This window comes from Neomonachus schauinslandi, chromosome 4 (assembly GCF_002201575.2).
Source record: "Neomonachus schauinslandi chromosome 4, ASM220157v2, whole genome shotgun sequence".
NCBI lineage: Eukaryota > Metazoa > Chordata > Mammalia > Carnivora > Phocidae > Neomonachus > Neomonachus schauinslandi.
The window spans coordinates 89,708,136-89,729,434 of NC_058406.1; the positions used below are offsets into that span (position 1 = coordinate 89,708,136).

Consider the following 21,299-nt stretch of genomic DNA (forward strand, 5'->3'; position numbering starts at 1 on the left):
CATTAATTCAGGGGAACAACTACATTCTCCAATGTCCTAAAACTTCTGACACTAGCTGATCTTAAAATTGATACGAAAATGTAAGGGGACCCAGAATAGCCAAAATAATGCTTAGAAAAGAAGAACAAAGTTAGATAATTAACATTTTCTGGTTTCAAAACTTACTACAGAGTTCCAACAACCAAGCCAGTGTGGTACAAAGGATAGATATACAGATCAATGGAGTAAAAGTCAGGAATCCAGAAATAAACACTTTCATTTATGGGCAATTGATTCAACAAGGGTGCCAAGACAATCCATTGGGGAAAATAGTTTTTTCAACAAATTAAAAGTTTTCAGTTGGTTCTCTTCCAGTTGAAATAACTGGATATCCACCTCCAAAAAGAATGTAGGTGGACCCCTGCCTAACACCAGATACAAAAATTAAAAATAGATCATAGACCTAATTATAAGAACTAAAACTACAAAACTCTTAGAAGAAAACATAGGAGTAAATTTTCCATGATCTTGTATTAGATGATGGTTTCTTAGATATGACACCAAATGCACAAATGACAAAAGAAAAAAATAAATCAGATTTAATCAAAATTAAAAAACTTTTGTGTTTCAATGGACACCATAAAGAAAATAAAAGACAACCCATGGAATGGAAGAAAATATTTGCAAACTGTATATCTGATAAGGGACTTATATCCAATATATAAAAAGAACTCCTACAAGTCAACAATAAAAAAGACAAACCAATTAAAAATGGGCAACACTACCACTTCATATCCACGAAGATGATAATAAAAATGATGGATGATAACAAGTGTTGACAAGGATGTGGAGAACTTGGAACCCTCATTCAGTGCTGGTGGAAATGTAAAATGGTCTTACCACTTTAGAAAATAGTTTGGTAGTGCTTCAAAAGATTAAACATAGAGTTATCAAATGTTACAGCAATTCTACTCCTAGATATATACCCAAGAGAGTGAAAACATTTGTCCACATGTAAACTTGTATTCAATTTCATACCAGCATTATTCATAATAACCAAAAGGTAGAAACAACCCAAATATCCATCAACTGATGAATGGACAAATAAAAGGTGGCATATCCATATAATGGAATAATGTTCAGCAATAAAAAAAAGGAAATACTGATACATGCTACAACATGGATGAATCTTGAAAATACTATGGTGACTGAAAAAAGACAATCACAAAAGACCACATTATTGTAAGATTCCATTTATAAGAAATGTCCTGGTAAGACAAATCTATAGAGACAAAAAGGTTACTGGTTGCCAGGGAGCAGGAGAAATGAGAAAGGGAAGTGAGTGCTAATAGGTACAGGGTTTCTTTTTGGAGTGATGAAAATGTTCTCAAATCAAACTGTAATGATGATTACAAAAACTACCGAACTGTCCTTTAAAATGGTGAATTACATGGTATGTGAATTATATCTCAATAAAGCTGTTATAATAATGAAAAAAAAAAAACTTGTCAGATATGGCATTCCTCTGCTCAAAACCCTCCAGTGTTTTCCTATTTCATCTAGAATAAAAGTTAAGTACTTTCGATGGTCTGCAAGGCTCTGCTAAATCTGGCCCCCACTCGTTCTCTGACCTCATCTACTAACCTCTTCTGGTTTACTCCACTCCAGCACATGGGCATGCTCCCACCCTGAATGTTCTCCCTGTAGATTTATGCATGGCTCACCCTCTCAATTTCCTAGATCTTTACTCAAAAGTCACCTTCTCAGAAAGACCTTCCCCAGACCTTGATATCGAAAATTTCAGTCCCTAACACTACCTATTCCCCTTTCCTGTTCTGTTTTTCTCTATAACCCTTATCACTAAGACATTATATGTTTAAATAGTTTATTGTCTGTCTCCCAGTGAAAGAATGTTGAGCTCCCCAAGGACAGGACAGGAATGTTGAGCTCCCCAAGGACAGGACTAAAAAAAAGATTTTATTTATTTATTTGAGACAGAGAGAGAGAGAGCATGAGTAGCGTGGAGGGGCAGAGGGAGAGGGAGAAGAAGACTCCCCACTGAGTAGAAAGCCTGATGCGGGGCTCAATCCCAGGACCCTGGGACCACAACCCAAGCCGAAGGCAGATGCCTAACCAACTGAGCCACCCACATCTTTATCCATTCATCAGTCAATGGACATTTGGGCTCTCTCCATAATTTGGCTATTGTTGATAGTGTTGATTTTTAACCCATTGGGGTGTATGTGCCCCTTCAAATCAGCAGTTTTATACCCTTTGGATAAATACCTAGTAGTGCAATTGCTGGGTCATGGGATATTTCTATTTTTAACTTTTTGAGGAACCTCCATACTGTTTTCCAGAGTGGCTGTACCAGTTTGCATTCCCACTAACAGTGCAAAAGGGCTCCCCTTTCTCCACATCCTCACCAACATCTGTTGTTTCCTGAGTTGTTAATTTTAGCCATTCTAACAGGTGTGAGGTTGTATCTCAGTGTGATTTTGATTTGTATTTCCCTGATGATTGGGGATGTTGAGCATTTTTATTCATGTGTCTGTTAGCCATCTGGATATCTTCTTTGGAAAAGTGTCTATTCATGTCTTCTGCCCATGTCTTAACTGGATTATTTGGTTTTTTGGGTGTTGAGTTTGATGAGTTCTTTATAGATTCTGGATACTAGCCCTTTATCTGATATGTCATTTGCAAATATCTTCTCCCATTCTGTCAGTTGCCTCTTAGTTTTGTTGATTGTTTCCCTCACTGTACAGAAGCCTTTTATCTTGATGAGGTCCCAATAGTTGATTTTTGCTTTTGTTTCCCTTGCCTCCAGAGATGTGTCTAGTAAGAAGTTGCTCTGGCTGAGGTCAAAGATGTTGCTGCTTGTTTTCTCCTCTAGGATTTTGATGGTTTCCTGTCTTACATAAGGGCTTTCGTCCATTTTGAATTTATTTTTGTGTATGGTATAAGAAAGTGGTCCAGTTTCATTCTTCTGCATGTCACTGTCCAGTTTTCCAGTACCTTTTATTGAGGAGACTGTCTTTTTTCCATTGGATATTCTTACCTGTTTTGAAGATTGGTTGACCATAGAGTTCAGGGTCCATTTCTGGACTCTCTATTCTGTTCCATTGATCTATATGTCTGTATTTGTGTCAGTACCATACTGTGTTGATGATAACAGCTTTGTAATACAGCTTGAAGTCTGGGATTGTGATGCTTCCTGCTTTGCTTTCCTTTTTCAACATTACTTTGGCTATGTGGGCTCTTTTCCAGTTTCATACAAATTTTAGAATTGTTGGTTCTACCTCTGTGAAGAATGCTGCTGTTATATCGAGAGGGATTGCATTGAATGTGTAGAATGTATTCTTTGGGTAGTATAGACATTTTAAGAATATTTGTTCTTCCAATCCATGAGCATGGAATGTTTTTCTATTTCTTTGTGTCTTCTTCAGTTTTTTTCATAAGTGTTCTATAATTTTCTGAGTAGAGATCCTTTGCCTCTTTGGTTAGGTTTATTCCTAGGTATCTTATGGTTTTTGATGCAACCATAAATGGGATTGACTCCTTGATTTCTCTTTCTGCTGCTTCATTATTAGTGTATAGATATTCAACAGATTTCTGTACATTGATTTTATATCCTGCAACTTTGCTGAATTCCTGTATCAGTTCTAGCAATTTTTTGGTGGAGTCTTTCAGGTTTTCTACATAGAGTATCATGTCATCTGTGAAAAGTGAAGATTTGACTTCTTCCTTGCTGCTTTGGAAGCCTTTTATTTCTTTTTGTTGTCTGATTGCTGAGGCTAAGACTTCTAGTACTATGTGGAACAACAGTGGTAAGAGTGGACATCCCTATTCCTGACCTTAGGGGAAAAAAGCTCTCAGTTTTTGCCCATTGAGAATGATGTTAGCTGTGGGCCTTTCGTATATGACCTTGATGATGTTGAGCTATGTTCCTTCTATCCCTACTTTCTTGAGGGTTTTTAATCAAGAAACGATGCTGTATTTTGTCAAATGCTTTTTCTACATCTATTGAGAGGATCATATGGTTCTTATCCTTTCTTTTATTAATGTGGTGTATCACGTTGATTGATTTGTGAGTGTTGAACCACCCCTGCAGCCCAGGAATAAATTCCACTTCATCATGGTGAATAATCCTTTTAATGTACTGTTGGATTTGATTAGCTAGTGTCTTGTTGAGAAATTTTGCATCCATGTTCATCAGGGATATTGGTCTGAAATTCTCCTTTTTAGTGGGGTCGTTGTCTGGTTTTGGAATCAAGGTAATGCTGGCCTCATAGAATGAGTTTGGAAGTTTTCCTTCCATTTCTATTTTTTGGAATAGCTTCAGAAGAATAGGTATTAATTCTTCTTGAGATGTTTGATAGAATTTCCCTGGGAAGCCATTTGGCCCTGGACTTTTGTTTGTTGGGAGATTTTTTATTATTGATTCAATCTCTTTGCTGGTTATAGATCTGTTCAAATTTTGTATTTCTTCCTGCATCAGTTGTGTAGTTTATATGTTTCTAGGCATTTATCCATTTCTTCCAGATTACCCAATTTGTCGGCATATAATTGCTCATAATATTTTCTTATAATTGTATTTCTGTGGTGTTGGTTGTGATCTCTCCTCTTTCATTTGTGGTTTTATTTATTTGGGTCCTTTCTTTTTTCTTTTTGATAAGTCTGGCTAGGGGTTTATCAATTTTGTTAATTCTTTCAAAGAACCAGCCTCTAGTTCATTGATCTACTGTGGTTTTTTTTTATTTCTTTTTTTTTTAAAGATTGTATTTATTTGTCAGAGAGAGAGAACATAAGTGGTGGGGGGGGCGGGGGTGCGGCAGGCAGAGAGAGAGGGAGAAGCAGGCTCCCCGCTGAGCAAGGAGCCTGATGTGGGACTTGATCCCAGGACTCTGGGATCATGACCTGAGCTGAAGGCAGACGCTTAACCGACTGAGCCACCCAGGTGTCTCTTTTTTTTAATTTCTATATCATTTATTTCTGCTCTAATCTTAATTATTTCCCTTCTTCTCCTGGTCTTAGGCTTTATTTGCTCTTCTTTTTTCCAGCTCCTTTAGGTGTAAGGTTAGGTTATGTACTTGAGACTTTTCTTGCTTCTTGAGGAATGCCTGTATTGCTATATCCTTCCCTCTTATGACCACCTTTGCTACATCTCAAAGGTTTGGACTGTCATGTTTTCATTTTCATTTGCCTCCATGTATTTCTTTATTTCTTCTTTAATTTTCTGGTTGATCCATTCATTCTTTAGTAGGATGCTCTTTAACCTCCATGTATTTGTGGTCTTTCCAAATTTTTTCTTGTGGTTGACTTCAAGTTTCATAGCATTGTGGTCTGAAAATATGCATGGTATAATCTCAATTTTTTGTACTGGTTGAGGCCTAATTTGTGACCCAGTATGCAATCTAATCTGGAGAATGTTCCACGTGCACTCAAAAAGAATGTGTATTCTGCTGCTTTAGGATATGTTCTGAATATATCTGTGAAGTTCATCTGGCCCAGTGTGTCATTCAAAGACATTGTTTCCTTATTGATTTTCTGCTTAGAGGATCTGTCCATTGCAGTGAGTGGGGTTTTAAAGTCCCCTACTATTACTGTATTATTATCAATGAGTTTAAGTTTGTTAATAATTGATTTATATATTTGGCTGCTCCCAAGTTGGGGACATAAATATTTACAATTGTTAGACCTTCTTGTTGGATAGACCCCTTCCCTATGATATAGTGCCCTTCATCTCTTACTACGGTCTTTGGTTTAAAATCTAGTTTGACTGATATTAGTATGGCTACTCCAGCTTTCTTTTGATGTCCATTAGCATGAGATGGTTCTCCACCCCCTCACTTTCAATCTGGAGGTGGCTTTGGGTCTAAAATGAGTCTCTTGTAAGCAGCATATCAATGGGTCTTGTTTTTTCTTATCCATTCTGATACCCTATGGTGTTTAATTAGAGTGGGGAGTGTTTGGACATTTAACTAAGTGTGCTTTGATCTGTTTGTTAAGATAAGCCTGCTTTTAAAAAATAAAAAATAAAAAGTCTGATCCAAAAAAAGAGAAAAGGAAAAGGAACAAAAAAGGAAGGAAACAAACAAAAACTATAAGCCTGATTCCAAGGAATAAGAAAGTAAGAAGGAAAAAAGAAAAGAAAAGAAAAGCCTGATCCAAAAAATGAGAAAAGTAAACAAACAAACCAACAAAGAATAAAAACCTTAAGCCTGATTCCAAGGAAAAAAGAAGAAGAATAAAATAAAATAAATGTATTAAAAATAAAAAGAAAGCCTGATCCGATTTCCACCAGAATTGAAAATGAGACTTTGGAGCACTCTATGATCAGTAGACCTAGTACATGAGAGGGGCCTGTGTTGATCTTCTGAGGGAGAGGCCCGCTGCTCTGTCTCACAGTCAGACGGGCCTTTTTCAAGATGCCCCTGCCACATGCAGGGGGCGGAGTTTGGTATAAGGGACTCCAGCCTCCACTGGAGGCACTGTGTTTCTTTCTGAAGTCCCACTGTGCTGGTGGGGGTGTGTGTGGAAGATGGGGTCACCCTGTCCTCTCATCCCCAGGGAGGGGTACTCGTGGCCTTCCAGTGTAGGAAGCCCTCACAGAGAAGCGAACAATCTCCTCTCCTGTGTCCCAGGCTTTCATCAGACCCCTGCCCTCAACTTGTCTGTGCCTGGGCTGTTGGCAGGCCAGGCGCCACAGTTCCGTGTTTTATCCCTGGTGAATAGCTGGAATTCAAAACTCCAAATCTTAAAGGGCCTGGCAAGGCACAGACCGCTCCCCTCCCCCAGAGGAGAGCCTGGCATTGCACCCGGTACCATTCTGTCCCAGAAAAGCAGTTGAACGGTATGTGCATGGTGGCTGGAGTCTATGCTGATGCACAGCAAAAAGCTGCCACCAGGTTATCTGCCCTCTGTGTGCGCCTCTGTCCCCTGCTGCTGAAGAGCTACTCGAAGACTCCCAGTGGGCCCTTTGTCCTTGGAGAGGCAAAAACTCTCTTCCAAATGTACTCCAGGAAGGGGAGCTTTCTCTCCCAGTGCCACCCAGGGGATCCCCTCACTGCAACGTATTGTGCGAACCCTCTGCGCTATTCTCTCTCCCGCTCTTTCCCTCTCTCCCTGACTTCACTCTGTGAAAAGGGCTCCCTCCCCTTCATGGCACCGCAGCTTTTCTCTCCCCCAATTCATGGCTCCAGACTTCACATCTGCCATGTTCTCTCCCTCCAATTGTGCAGATTGTTTTCTTAATCCTCAGATAGATTTCCTAGTTGTTCAAAATGATTTGATGTCGATCAAGCTAGGAATGAGGCAAGCTCAGGATCCCCCTACTACTCCACCATCTTAACTCCTCCTCCCCCCTTACTATTATTTTTTGAGAAATCAAGTGACTTTAATTGATTTGGAGTAGATAATTATCATTACCAAAAATTATCCACAAGGAAGCCCAGAACAAGAGTAACATGAGCCAAATCATATGCCAGAAAAAATGGAAAACAAAACAGTGCTGTGCAATCTCCTTGGTGGTCTGGAGATCAGAAGAGAGGTTAAAAAACAGATCTGCAAGTAAGTGGTATACCAGCTATACTGAAACCCAGCAACAGATGGAGTCATTGAAGGACAATGGGTTGTGTGCAGGGAGAGAAGAGGGGAGGTTGAGATCAATACTCATAGAAAACTACATGTAATCTTGAGGAAGAGGAGCCAGCAAAACAAACTGTAAAAACTGTGTTCTCTATTGACTCTGCCTTAAATGTAATTTGATTTAAAAAGTTTAAGTTGTATTATAATTTCAGATCTAATAAATCTGTTTTTAAGTCCATCATGGAAACAAACTCACCTCATAAATAGTAAAATCTATGCCTACATATAGTTTGACAGCCAGAAGACTAGGAACATAGCCTTTGTAAAAGCCGGTAACTCTTTCAAGCTTCCAGACCTTCCTGGCACAATCCAAAATCCCAGGGTACTGTCCAGTTCTACTCACGGCCAAATTAGTTTTTAAAACCTGAATGTAAAAAAAGATAATGTTGTAAGGTCATTGATCAGTTATCTAATCCAGAGCATTACCACAAATTGTAGGCTACAGAGCTCACCCATTATTATGGAATTAAAAAGAGAAAACAATCTTAGGTTATACTGTATTTTTAACAACAGTATATCTATATATTTTCCTACTGTTCCCTGGAATATTTTAGTTTTCCATAGGAATAGCTTACAAATACAGTGTTTAAATGCTTTTACTACATTTCTTAATTTAACTTCATAGGAAGATAGAGTGTATGAATTCATCTCTGTTTTCTTTTTGTCCAAATTATAAGATTTTAACCATAGCTATTCTACTGTGACTCAGATAAGGAACGCAAAATAAAAAAAAGAAGCTCTTACAAACCCCCACCCCCAAATTTAGTGTCCTAAGAAACTGATGTTAGGATTTCACAAACAACTACACATGTATATATGTATACACAGGGAAAATATAAGAAAAAAGATTGACGGAATTTTGGATGGTATCACCAGGAATTCCAGTATCTATCAAAAATAAGAGTTACAAGAGGGAGACTTCCAGGGAAGATGGAGGAGTAGGAGGATTCTAAGCTCACTTTGTCCCACAAATACAACTGGAAAACACCCACATCAGTGTAAATAACCCAGAAAACACTGGAAGCTGGCAGAATAGGCTCTCCACAAGTAAATGGAGAGAAGGGACCAATCAAAGAGAGTAGGAATGGGGGTGACATGGTTGGGAGCTAAATGGACTACAGGACTGTCCAGGGACAAAGGGGCAATGTGGCCAGGAGAGGGGAAAAAAACCGACCCTCAAACCAGGTACCCCAGGCACAGGAATCTCACATGAAGAAGACAAATTCCTGTAATATTTGGCTTTGAAAATCAAAGGGGCCAAATTCTGTGAGTTCTTACAATCAGCAGGGCCTACCACTTAGAATTTTAAAAATCAGCGGGCTCAGCTCTAGGAGATCCAGGAGAGTCAAAGGAAGCTGAGTCCCTGCCCTTAGAGAGACAACACAACCAACAACCACGTGGAGATACAGCATAGAAGCAGCAGTTTAAAAAATGCCTGGAGTATATGGGAGGGATATTTGTTTACTAAATCAGAGTATGTGCTAGAGGGGCAGGGAATGTTGGGAGACTTCTCCAGGAACAAAGGACCTGGTGAGCACCATTTCCCCCCATCACCCCCCAGTAAAAACCAGCACAGTGCCAACACCCACTACAGAGTGCTAACTTGCTAACAGTGCCCCGTCCCTGCATTCTCCTGTGAACACATCCCCTCCAGGCAGGCTTCAGCTCCAGGTCCCCTACAGAGCAGACCTGTGCAAACCTTGCTAACACTGTGCATCCCACTCCCACAGACTTCTGCATTTCTGTCCCCATAACCAGGCCTGCCTCAGTCCCCTGAGGCTGCAGGTCCCCTCCCACAGTGGAATTGCCCAGACCTTGCTGGAACCACAGTCCCCACCCCCACATTCTTCTGTGGACTTGCCCACTCCAATAGTCCCTTGATCAGAGCCCATTCAAAACAGTGCCATAAGTCTAGCAGTGTGCAAACAGCTCCAAAAGAGGCCAGCACTACTCCAAAGTGACTCATGCCTTGGGGAGAAGGGAAGATAACCACACATGTGAAACCAACTATGGCCCCAGCAGTAGGATGGGGGCAGACATCTGGTCTGAATGCAGGCCCTGCCCACCAACAAAAGCTTCTCAGAGGACAACACAGGGAAAGCACCCAGCAGTTCAGTATTACTACATCTCTGGAAAACACCTTGTCTTACTCAACTTAAGCCCAAGGCAGCCCCAGACTGGCCCACAACAACACAAGGACCAAACCCTGTCTACAACAGGCAAAGAGAGCCATTGCAGATGACTAAACTGAAGAAAAAAGTGGCTCAGCTGTAACAGCAGATCACGTGCAATACACATAGGAAACTCCCTTGAAGCACCGGTTCTGGCAAAGAGGGAACATTGCACTGCAGGACATTACAGGACATCTTCTTCAGAAGTCCACTACTTTCAAGAGCAGGAGACATAGCTGAATTACTTAACATACAGAAACAGACACAGAAAGTAAGTCAAAATGAGGAGACAGGAATATATCCCCAATGAAAGAATGAGACAAATCACAGGAAAGAGATATATGAAATGGAGATAATATGCCTGATAGAGAACTTAAAGAAGTGGTCATAAAGATACGCACTGGACTTGAGAAAAGAGTAGAGGACCTCAATGAGACTATTAACAAAGAGACAGAAAACATTAAAAAAAAAAGGGATGAAGAATTTAACTGAAATTTAAAATACACTAGATGGAATAAATAGTAGATGAGAGGAAGAACAAATCAGCAACCTGAAGGACAAAGTAATGGAAAGGAATCAAGCCAAAAAGAAGAGAGAAAAATAATAATAAAAAATGAAAGTAGACTTAGGGAACTCAGCAACACCATCAAGCATAATAACATTCACTTTATAGGGATCCCAGAAGAAGAGAGAGAAAGGGGGCAGAAAATTTATTTGAAGAAATAATGGCTAAAAGCTTCCTGAATCTGGGGAAGGAAACAGAAGTACAGATCCAGGAGGCACAGAGAGCCCCCAAAAAATCAACCAAAAGAGGTCCACACCAAGACACACAGTAATTAAAATGGGAAAATAGTAATAAAGAAAGATTTTAAAAGCAGCAAGAGAACAGAAAACTTACATACAAGGGAAACCCCATAGGCTATCAGCTAATTTGCCAGCAGAACATTTGCAGGCCAGAAGGGAGTGGTATTACATATTCAGAGTGCTGAAAGAAAAAACCTGCACACAAGAATACTCAATCCAGTAAGGTTATCATTCAGAATAAAAGGAAAGCTTAAAAATTTCCCAGACAAATAAAGGTTAAAGAAATTCATCACGACTAAACCAGGCTCACAAGAAATGTTAAAGGAAAGACCATAAGCAGGAACATGAAAAGCAGGCAGACAGAAGCAGTAAAAGTAAGTATATCTATAACAATCAGTCAAGGGATTCACAAAAAAAAAAAAAGAAGAAGAAGATGTTAATTATGACACCATATACCTAAAGCATGAGGGGGAGAGGAGTAAAGAAAGGATGCAATCTCAAGGGACCATCAATTTAATATAGACTGCTATATGCAGAAGATGTTATATACAAACCTATTGGTAACCACAAATCAAAAACCAGTAATAGCTATGCGAAAAATAGAGAGAAAGGAATCCAAATATATCACTAGAGAAACCAAACAAAACAATGAGACAAGAGAGCAAGAGAAGAAAGAAACAGAGAAGAACTACAAAAACAATCATAAAACAAGTAACAAAACGACAATAAGTTCTTACCTATCAATGATTACTTTGAATGTAAATGGAATGTAAATGCTCCAATCAAAAAAACACAGGATATGGAATGGATAAAAAAGCAAGACCCATCTTTTTGCTGATTACAAGAGACTCTACTCAGACCTAAAGACACATATAGATTGAAAGTGAAGGGATGGAAAAACATTTATCATGCAAATGGAAATGAAAAGAAAGCCGATAGCAATACTTATATTGGACAAAATAGACGTTGAAACAAGGACTGTAGCAAGGGACAAAGATGGACATTATATAATAATAAGGGGAACAATCCTACAAGTAGATATCACAATTGTACATATTTATGCACCCAACATGGGAGCACCCAAATATATAAAGCAGCTAATAACAAACATAAAAGAAGTAATCAGTAGTAATACAATAATATAGGGGATTTTAGCACCCCACTTATATCAACGGATAGATCATCCAAACAGAAAATCAACAAGGAAACAGTGACTTTGAATGACACACTGGACCAGATGGATCTAACAGATATATTCAGAACATTCCATCCTAAAACAGCAGAATATACATCCTTTTCAAGTGCACATAAAATGTTCTCCGAAATAGATTAGGCTCAAAACAAGGCTCAACAAATTCAAAAAGATCAAAGACATACCCTGCATCTTTTCCGACCACAGTCCTAGTGGTCAGAAACTAAATCTAGTTTCAAACTAAAAATCAACCACAAGAAAAAATCTGGGAAGAACATGATTGTTAAACAACATATTACAAAACAATGAATGGGTCAACCAAGATGTCAAGGAGGAAATAAAAAAATACATGAAGACAAGTGAAAATGAACATACATACATTGGTCCAAAATCTTTGGGATGCAGCAAAAGCTGTTCTAAGAGGGAATTTTATAAATATACAGGCTTACCTTAACAAGCAAGAAAAATCTCAAATAAACAACCTAACCTTACACCTACAGGTGCTAGAAAAAGAATAACAAACACAACCTAAAACCAGTAGTAGGAAGGAAATAATAAAGAAATAAAAACTAAAGTAGAAATAAACAAAATAAAAGCTAAAGAAATAATGGAACAGGTCAATGAAACCAGGAGCTGGTTCTTTGAAGAGATCAACAGAATTGATAAACCTTTAGCCAGACTCACCAAAAAAAAAAAAAAAAAAAAGAAGAAGGAAAACAAAAAAATAAAAAATAAAAAAGGAGAAATAAGAACCAACACCACAGAAATACAAACAATTATAAGAGAATATTATGAGTAATTAGATGCCAATAAATTAGACAACCTAGAAGAAATGGATAAATTCCTAGAAACATAAAACCTCCCAAAACTGAATCAAGAAGAAATAGAAAATTTGAATAGACCAATTACCAGCAATGAAATTGAGTCAGTAATCAAAAAGCTCCCAACAAACAAAAGTCTGGGACCAGATGGCTTCACAAGTGAATTTTACCAAACATTTAAAGAAGAATTAATACCTATTCTTCTCAAACTATTCCGAACAATAGAAGAGGAAGGAAAACTTCCAAATTAATTCTGTGAGGCCTACATTACTGCTACGAAAACCAGACAAAGACACTACTAAAAAAGAGAACTACAGGCCAATATCTCTGATGAACATAGATGCAAAATCGTCAACCAAATATTAGCAAACTGAATCCAACAATACACTAAAAAACAAAAATTCACCAAGATCAAGTTGAATTTATTCCAGGGATGAAAACATGGTTCAATATTCATAAATTTCAATCAATATGATACATCGCATCAACAAGAGAAAGGATAAAAAAACCGTATTATCATTTCAATAGATGCAGAAAAAGCATTTGACAAAATACAACATCCATTCATGATAAAAACCCTCAACAAAGTAAGTTTAGAGGGAACATATCTCAACATAACAAAAGCCATATATGAAAAATTATACTAAAATTATACTCAATGGTGAAAAACTGAGGGCTTTTCCCCTAAGATCAGGAACAACACAAGGATGTCCACTCTCACCATCTTTATTCAACATGGTATTGGAAATCCTAGCCACAGAAATCAGATAAGAAAAAGAAATAAAAGGCATCCAAAGTGGTAAGGAAGAAGTATAACTTTCACTATTTGCAGATGAGATGATACTATATACAGAAAACCATAAAGACACCACCAAAAAGCTACCAGAACTGATAAATCAATCAGTAAAGTTACAGGACACAAAATCAATATACAGAAATATGTTGCATTTCTATGCATTAATAATGAAGTAGCCGAAAGAGAAATTAAGAAAATAATCCCATTTACAACTGCACCAAAAATAATAAAACACCTAGGAATAAACTTAACCAAGGAGTTAAAAGACCCGTAGTGTTCGAAAACTATAAAACCTTGATGAAAGAAATTGAAGATGACATAAACAAATGGAAAGATATTCCATGCTCATGGATTGGGAGAAAAAAATATTATTAAAATGTCCATACTACACAAAGCAATCAACAGATTTAATGCAAGCCCTATCAAAATACCAACAGCATTTTTCACGAACTAGAACAAATAATCTTAAAATTTGTATGGAATCATAAGAGACCCCAAATAGCTGAAGCAATCTTGAAAATGAAGAATAAACCTGGAGGTATCACAATCCCAGATTTCAAGATATATTACAAAGCTGTAGTAATCAAAACAGTATGGTACTGACAAAAAAAAAAAAAAATGGACACATAGATCAATAGAACAGAATAGAAAGCCCATAATAAACCCACAATTACATGGTCAATTATCTTCAACAAAGGAGGCAAGAATACATATGGGAAAAAGACAGTCTCTTCAACTAATGGTGTTGGGAGAACTGGACAGCTACATGCAAAAGAATGAAATTGGACCACTTTCTTAAACCATACACAAAAATAAACTCATAATAGATTAAGGATCTAAATGTGAAACCTAAACCATAAAAATCCTAGAAGAGAGCACTGGCCATAATTTCTCTGACATTGGCCATAGCAACTTTTTTCTAGATTTGTCTCCTGAGGCAAGGGAGACAACAGCAAAAATAAACTGTTGGGACTACATCAAAATAAAAAGCTTCTGTGTAGCAAAGGAAACAATCAACAAAACTAAAAGACAACCTACAGAATGGGAGAAGATACTTGCACATGACATATCTAATAAAGGGTAAGTATCCAAATATAAAAAGTACATATACATCAACACCAAAAAAGAACATATAAATCAACACACACACACACACACACAAAACCAATAATCCAATTTTAAAATGGGCAGAAGACCTGAATGCACATTTCTCCAAAGAAGGCATACAGATGGCCAAAGACACATGAAAAGATTCTCAACATCACTAATCATAAAGAAATGCAAATCAAAACCACAATGAGATATCACCAAACACCTGTCAGAATGGCTAAAATCAAAAACGCTAGAAACAACAAGTATTGGCAAGAATATGGAGAGAAAGGAACCCTCGTGCAGTATCAGTAGGAATGCCAACTGGTGCAGTCACTGTGGAAAACAGTATGGAGGTTCCTCAAAAAATTAAAAATAGAACTACCATATGATCCAGTAATTCCACTACTGGGTATTAACCCAAAGAATACAAAAACACGGGCACCTGGGTGGCTCAGTTGGTTAAGCAACTGCCTTCGGCTCAGGTCATGATCCTGGAGTCCTGGGATCGAGTCCCGCATCGGGCTCCCTGCTCGGCAGGGAGTCTGCTTCTCCCTCTGACCCTCCCCCCTCTTATGCTCTCTCTGTCTCATTCTCTCTCTCAAATAAATAAATAAAATCTTTTAAAAAAAAATACAAAAACACTAATTTGAAAAGATATATGCACCCCTATGTTTAATGCAGCATTATTTACAATAGCCAAATTATAGAAGCAGCCCAAGTGTCCATAGATAGATGAATGGATAAAGAAGAAGTGCTATAACTATATGTTAACTAACTAGAATTTAAATTAAAAAATTGAAAAAGGGGGAAAAAAAGAAGTGGTATATATACACAATAGAATATTACCCTGCCATAGAAAAGAATGAAATCTTGCCACTTGCAACAACATGGATGAATCTAGAGGGTATAATGCTATGTGAAATAAATCAGTCAGAGAAAGACAAATACCATATGATTTCACTCATGTGGAATTTAAGAAACAAAACAAACGAAGGAAAAAAAGAGATGAACCAAAAAACAGTCTTCAATATAGAGAACAAGCTGATGGTTATCACAGGAGAAGTGCTTGGGGCAATAGGTGAAATAGGTAATGGGGATTAAGAGTGCACTTACTATGATGAGCATTGCAGTGTATAGAATTGCTGAATCTCTATATTGTACACCTGAAAGTAATATAACACTGTATGTTAATTATACTAAAATAATTAATTAATTAAAAAGAGTTACAGAAGGAGAGTATAGCAAGATCAAAAAGAAAAATATAATCCTCAGGTGCCTGGGTGGCTCAGTCAGTTAGGTGTCCGACTCTTGATCTCAGCTCAGGTCTTGATCTCAGGGTCTTGAGTTTGAGCCCCATGTTGGGCTCCATGCTGGGCATGGATCCTACTTTTAAAAAAAAAGGAAAGAAAGAAAAATATAATCCAAAATTTAATAGTAAAAAATTTCCCAGGACCACAAAAATGCCAACTGTTTCATTGAAAAAAAAATTAACTAATATGAAGAAAAGAATCCAAATTTGTAGATGTCATGGTGAAATTTCAGAAGAACAATGATTAAGAGAAAACCTTAAAAGCTTCCAAATTATTAGAATTAATAAGAGTAATGTAGAGTGGTTGGATAGAAGTTAAAATCCAAGAGTTTTCATATATACTAACAATAAACATTAGCAAAATGTAAAGGAATACATTAATAGCAACAAATATAACAAAGATACAGTAATATAAAAGCCTCATAATGTGTAAGACCTCTATAAGAAAATTATAAACCTTATCAAAGAATATAAAGACGATTTAAATAGAGAGAGAGATACCTCCTTCCTGGACAAAAAGATTCAGTATTACAATTGTCATTTCTTCCCAAATTCATTCAGTACAGTTGGAGTCAAAAATCCCAACTGGTTTTGTTTTTTGTTTTTAAAGAACCTTGGCAAGCCAATTTTAATGTTCATATGGAAGGGAAAATGAAAAAAAAATAGAACAGTAATAGAAATGCCAACTGGATGTCACAGCTCTGGTGATATTGCCCTGGCAATAAGTTTTCCTTACTCCATGTAATTACTACTAATTGTAAGAGGTTTCTGGCTGATTTGAAAAAAATAACCATAATTTTCATTAAAATTAGCAATTAAATCATCTTCTTTCAATAACACTTACCTCTAAGGGGTAAATAAGATTGTGCAGTAGCACCAGCCAAAGAAGCAGAAGCAAATTGCTCAAAAGTTCCTAATTTGACTCCTTCAGAAGCAAGAAACTTCTTATACTGTATTAATAAGAGTTTAAAGTTATGTTAATACTCAGAAGTCCCAGAGGGCATAGAAACATTTCATATCAATGAACACCTGGGCATTTAATCCATAGTTAAAAACCATAATGCACATTACCAAGGACGAAAATATAGTCATGCCCTTTAGGTGGGAGGCCCCAACCCTAACAGTATAGACTTCAGCTTGTATGTCTTTTTGCCTAGAATAAGATCTGGTATCCAGCAGATATCCAACGTGTTGATTATAATAAGGAATTATAATGGAATGAAAACCACTGAGATGGAAATAACTAAGCACCTTATGCAGTAAGTTCTGCCGGCAACTCTATCCAATTTTAACGAAGCAACGTAACATCACAAACAGACCTAGGACTTGATCTTGCCTAGGTCACTTACTGAGTAATCCAGGACAAATTATCTAACTTCTCTATAACTCAGTTTTTTCATCTGGAAAATGAAGTTACCTGCCTTGTCCATACTGGTCACCATTATATTTGCAGTGCCTACTTTGCAGGATTGTTGTGAAGATTAAACACAATAATGCAGATGTGTAACATGCTTGCCACATAGAAACTGAGGGAGCTGTCATTATTACTGCATAATGATAATAAAATTTTCCTTAAGGAATGGATATTTCCTTGGCCTTTATTTTGGTCTGTATTTTAGCTTCTTGTTCCAAACCAATCAGTACATTCTATCACTCTGCAATATTGATTAGTTCAGGGATTGATAAATGACACAACCTGGACCAGGGAGACCCAAGGAAATGTTTTAGGAAGACTTCCCAAAAGAAGCTTCCTTGCTCTTCTGAGAGAACTACGAGCAGAGTCAGCTCTCTTCCTGCTACAAAGAAACATGAACCCCTGGAAGCCTCAGGCAGTCATCTTTCAATCACAAAAAGAGTAAGTCTTAGGATAAAGAACCCAGTGGAGATCAGAGAGAAGATGGGTGGGGTGGAGTCTTTGGTGACACAGTTGATCTGATAAATAAAGCTTCACCAGAAGTCCACCCTATTTCTAAACGTGAGAAAATAAATTCCGTTTATTATGGAAGCCAGCTTGAGTCACACTTCCTGTTATTTATGACCTAAAGATTCCTAACTAATATGGACACCTCAAGCTCCACGTGCCCAAAACTAAATACACACACACACACACACACACACACACACTGCCCTTCAAAATATACTGCAAAATATACTGCCCTTCAAAATATACTGCAAATCCCTTGAGGATTTGTGACATGGCAGTGCTGCCCAAGTGTTCCCCATCACAACAAATGGCCCCAGTTGAACAAACTAATAATTTCAGTATCATCCGTGACATCTCCCTCTCTTTTACAGTCCACAAATAATTATAACAAAATCTTACCCACTTCCTAAATATCTGCAGAATCTGTCCACTTGTCTCTCTCCACTGACATCACTTTCGTCTCTCACCTGGGTTACTTCATACTGTCCCAACCATTCTCCCTGCGCTTTTGCCTCTCTTCCCTTTGCTTGTCTGCCTCCTCAGCCTCCTCTTTAACCACAATCACCACTCTAGTCTTAGGGGGCTTCTTTTTTTTGTTTGTTTTTTGTTTCTAAAGATTTTGTTTATTTATTTGACAGAGAGAGACACAGCGAGAGAGGGGGAACACAAGCAGGGGGAGTGGGAGAGGGAGAAGCAGGCTTCCTGCCGCGGAGCGGAGAGCCCAGTGTGGGGCTCGACCTGACCCGAAGGCAGACGCTTAATGACTGAGCCACCCAGGAGCCCCAGGGAGCTTCTTTTAACACCTCAAACACACTTTGTTCTTTTGCCTCCAGGGCTTTGAACGCATTGTTTATTCTGGGTGGAGTATTCTTTTCTCTTTCAACTGGAAATTTTCCACTTACCCTTGGGGTTTCAACCTAAATGTTACCTCCGAGGGCCATCCCTAGGCCCTCAACCTAGTTTGAGTCCCTCTGTAGAACTTACCCACAGTATCCTACATTATGCTTTATGTAATACTTGGGACCACTGTTTCTTGAATGCTTATGATGTGCCAAGCTACTTGCAAAATAGATATTATTTTCTACATTTTACAGATGAGCCAACTGAAGTTCAGAGATGTTACGGGAACTTATCCAAGTCCACACAACTAGAATGGAACAAATACAAGTCTGTGGTCTCTAAAGCCTGACTCAGTCCATTGTTTCATTTTTTCTCCCTTGATTCAACCATATTCATGTTGGAATTCAGTGAACTTAGTATACTGTTTTGAAGTCTCCATGTAGGTGCCCAAACCAATTATCTAAACTAGCTTTTATTGAGGAAATATTAAAAGAAGGAATTTTCAGGGCGCCTGGGTGGCTCAGTTCATTAAGCGTCTGCCTTCGGCTTGGGTCATGATCTCAGGGTCCTGGGATCAAGCCCCACATCAGGCTTCCTGCTCAGCAGGAGGCCTGCTTCTCCTATCCCACTCCCCCTGCTTCTGTTCCCTCTCTCACTTTATCTTTCTCTGCCAAATAAATAAATAAAATCTAAAAAAAAAAAGAAGGAATTTTCTTTTAAAAACAGCATAATTTTAGAATAATAATAACAGGGTGCCTGGGTGGCTCAGTTGGTTAAACGTCCAACTCTTGGTTTCAGCTCAGGTCATGATCACAGGGTCATGGGATCCAGCCCCATGTTAGACTCTGCACTCAACATGGAGTCTGCTAGAGATTCTCTCCCTCTCCTTCTGCCCCTCCCCCTGCTCATATTCGCTCTCTCTCTCTCTCTCTTAAATAAATAAATAAAATCTAAAAAATAATAAAAAATAAAATAATATAACATTAAAATAATGTTCCAATATAAGTAATCGTCTCCCTTTGTTTTGTAATAATCTGAAGCAATTTTTAAAAATAAAATTAAATAACTTTTTCTTGTAAATAAATGTCATAGGCAGTATGACTTTACCTGTTCATATGACCAGACTTTAACAGCTGTTTCAGGAGCAATCTTGAGAACATTCACACAATTTCCTCTCCATAAAGAAATGACTCCACCCTCTTTGACAATCTCTCTTAAACCATTTATTATCCTCACATTCTTTGCTTCTAAACTCTGAGCCTTGAAAAGGAGAGGAAGAATTTTGAAAACGGACAATATGATTTAAAGAACTTTGAAATTTGCATATTGTAATTTTTACACAGTGGGCAGGAAAGAGTTAAAGTTCCCCAGATATTGAAAGTCTCTTATTGGGGAAGCAGCAGCTGCTCTGGTGATTAGACAGCTTTGGAAGCATGTTTATTTTGATCCCTGCACTATAGCTTATGAAGGGGGACACTTTACACACGGGACATGGATAAACATGCCATAGACATTGTTTCTTTGTTTCGTATTCCTCAAGAGGATGGGCAAATGGATCTCACATCATGAAAAGAGTGAATCAGATATACATGTAAACAGAAGAATCAGGGAAATAACATTTCTGAGAAGTTAAGACCACTGAAACTCAGAGAATTTATTGCTAACAAGGGGTTTTGAGGCCTCTAACAAGTATGATCAGTATGGTCAGTGAGAGCAGAGGAAAAATGGAATCCAACTAAAGATGCAAAAGTGGTTTTAAAATAAGAGGTATTAAAGAGCAATTTGGGGAACGCCTAGCTGGCTCAGTCAGTGGAGCATGAGACTCTTGATCTCAGGGTTGTGAGTTCAAGTCCCATGTTGGGGGGTCGAGGTTATTTAATAAATAAAAGTGTAAAAATACATAAAGAGCTATTTGTTTTTAGGGGACCTGGGTAGGCAGCCCTTGCAGTATAATAGTTGAATATTTAATAAACATGGAGGGAATCAGCAGGATCCTTGCAATACATATGCGAAGTTTATTTTTTAATTTTGAAAAAGAAGAACCAGAATGAGGATAATCACCAAGTCAGTTGCAGCTAGGAGACAATTACCAACTCTCTACTGGGGAGAAACAGACATTTAAACTCAAAATGATAGCTGTATTATAGCCACAATCATAAATATGTTTGCTTTAATTGTACAATAAATCTGTATAGGAGGCCTGATAGTCAGCCAATATATAAAATAAGGAAATAATTCTGTACTTGACTGATTCACAATCACTAAGCTAAGCCCTTGTATATCCACCACCTACAACACCAGTCACTCTGGCTCCAGGGAGTCCCAGGTGGGCTCCACTTTGAAGAGGTACCTGCCCCAGTGACCACTAACCAGTCTATATACCTACCTTCTCTTGTGTCAGCCCTGGGCCTCTTTGTTAAGAGCAAGCCCAGATCAAGACAGGAAAGACAGCACCACTGTTGATGGCATTTGCACCAACAGGAAAATGCTAGGTATCCATTTGACCCCAGAGGCTATGACAGTCCACCATCAACCAGTGCACTCCAAAAGTTACCTCACATATCCTCATCTTTATTGGTACTGCAGCTTCTGTGATATTCTTTCATCTACACAGATTGTTAAATATTTTTAAAATCACTCCTCCGATAATTAAAGTCATAATATAATTTGGATTTTTGCAAATACTCTCCTTTGAGTAACATAAAATGGTGTATCAGTTAACTA

General features: G+C 38.0%; 1 protein-coding gene across 1 annotated transcript in view; it reads right to left on the reverse strand.

The window, feature by feature from the left end:
- Window positions 1-21,299, reverse strand: part of LOC110580615 (calcium-binding mitochondrial carrier protein SCaMC-1-like) — a 46,150-nt gene that overhangs the window by 4,073 nt on the left and 20,778 nt on the right. The window contains 4 exon segments of the mRNA XM_021690295.1: window positions 7,823-7,990; window positions 16,656-16,671; window positions 16,673-16,761; window positions 19,683-19,827. Of these exon segments, the coding sequence (XP_021545970.1) occupies window positions 7,823-7,990; window positions 16,656-16,671; window positions 16,673-16,761; window positions 19,683-19,827 (418 nt within the window).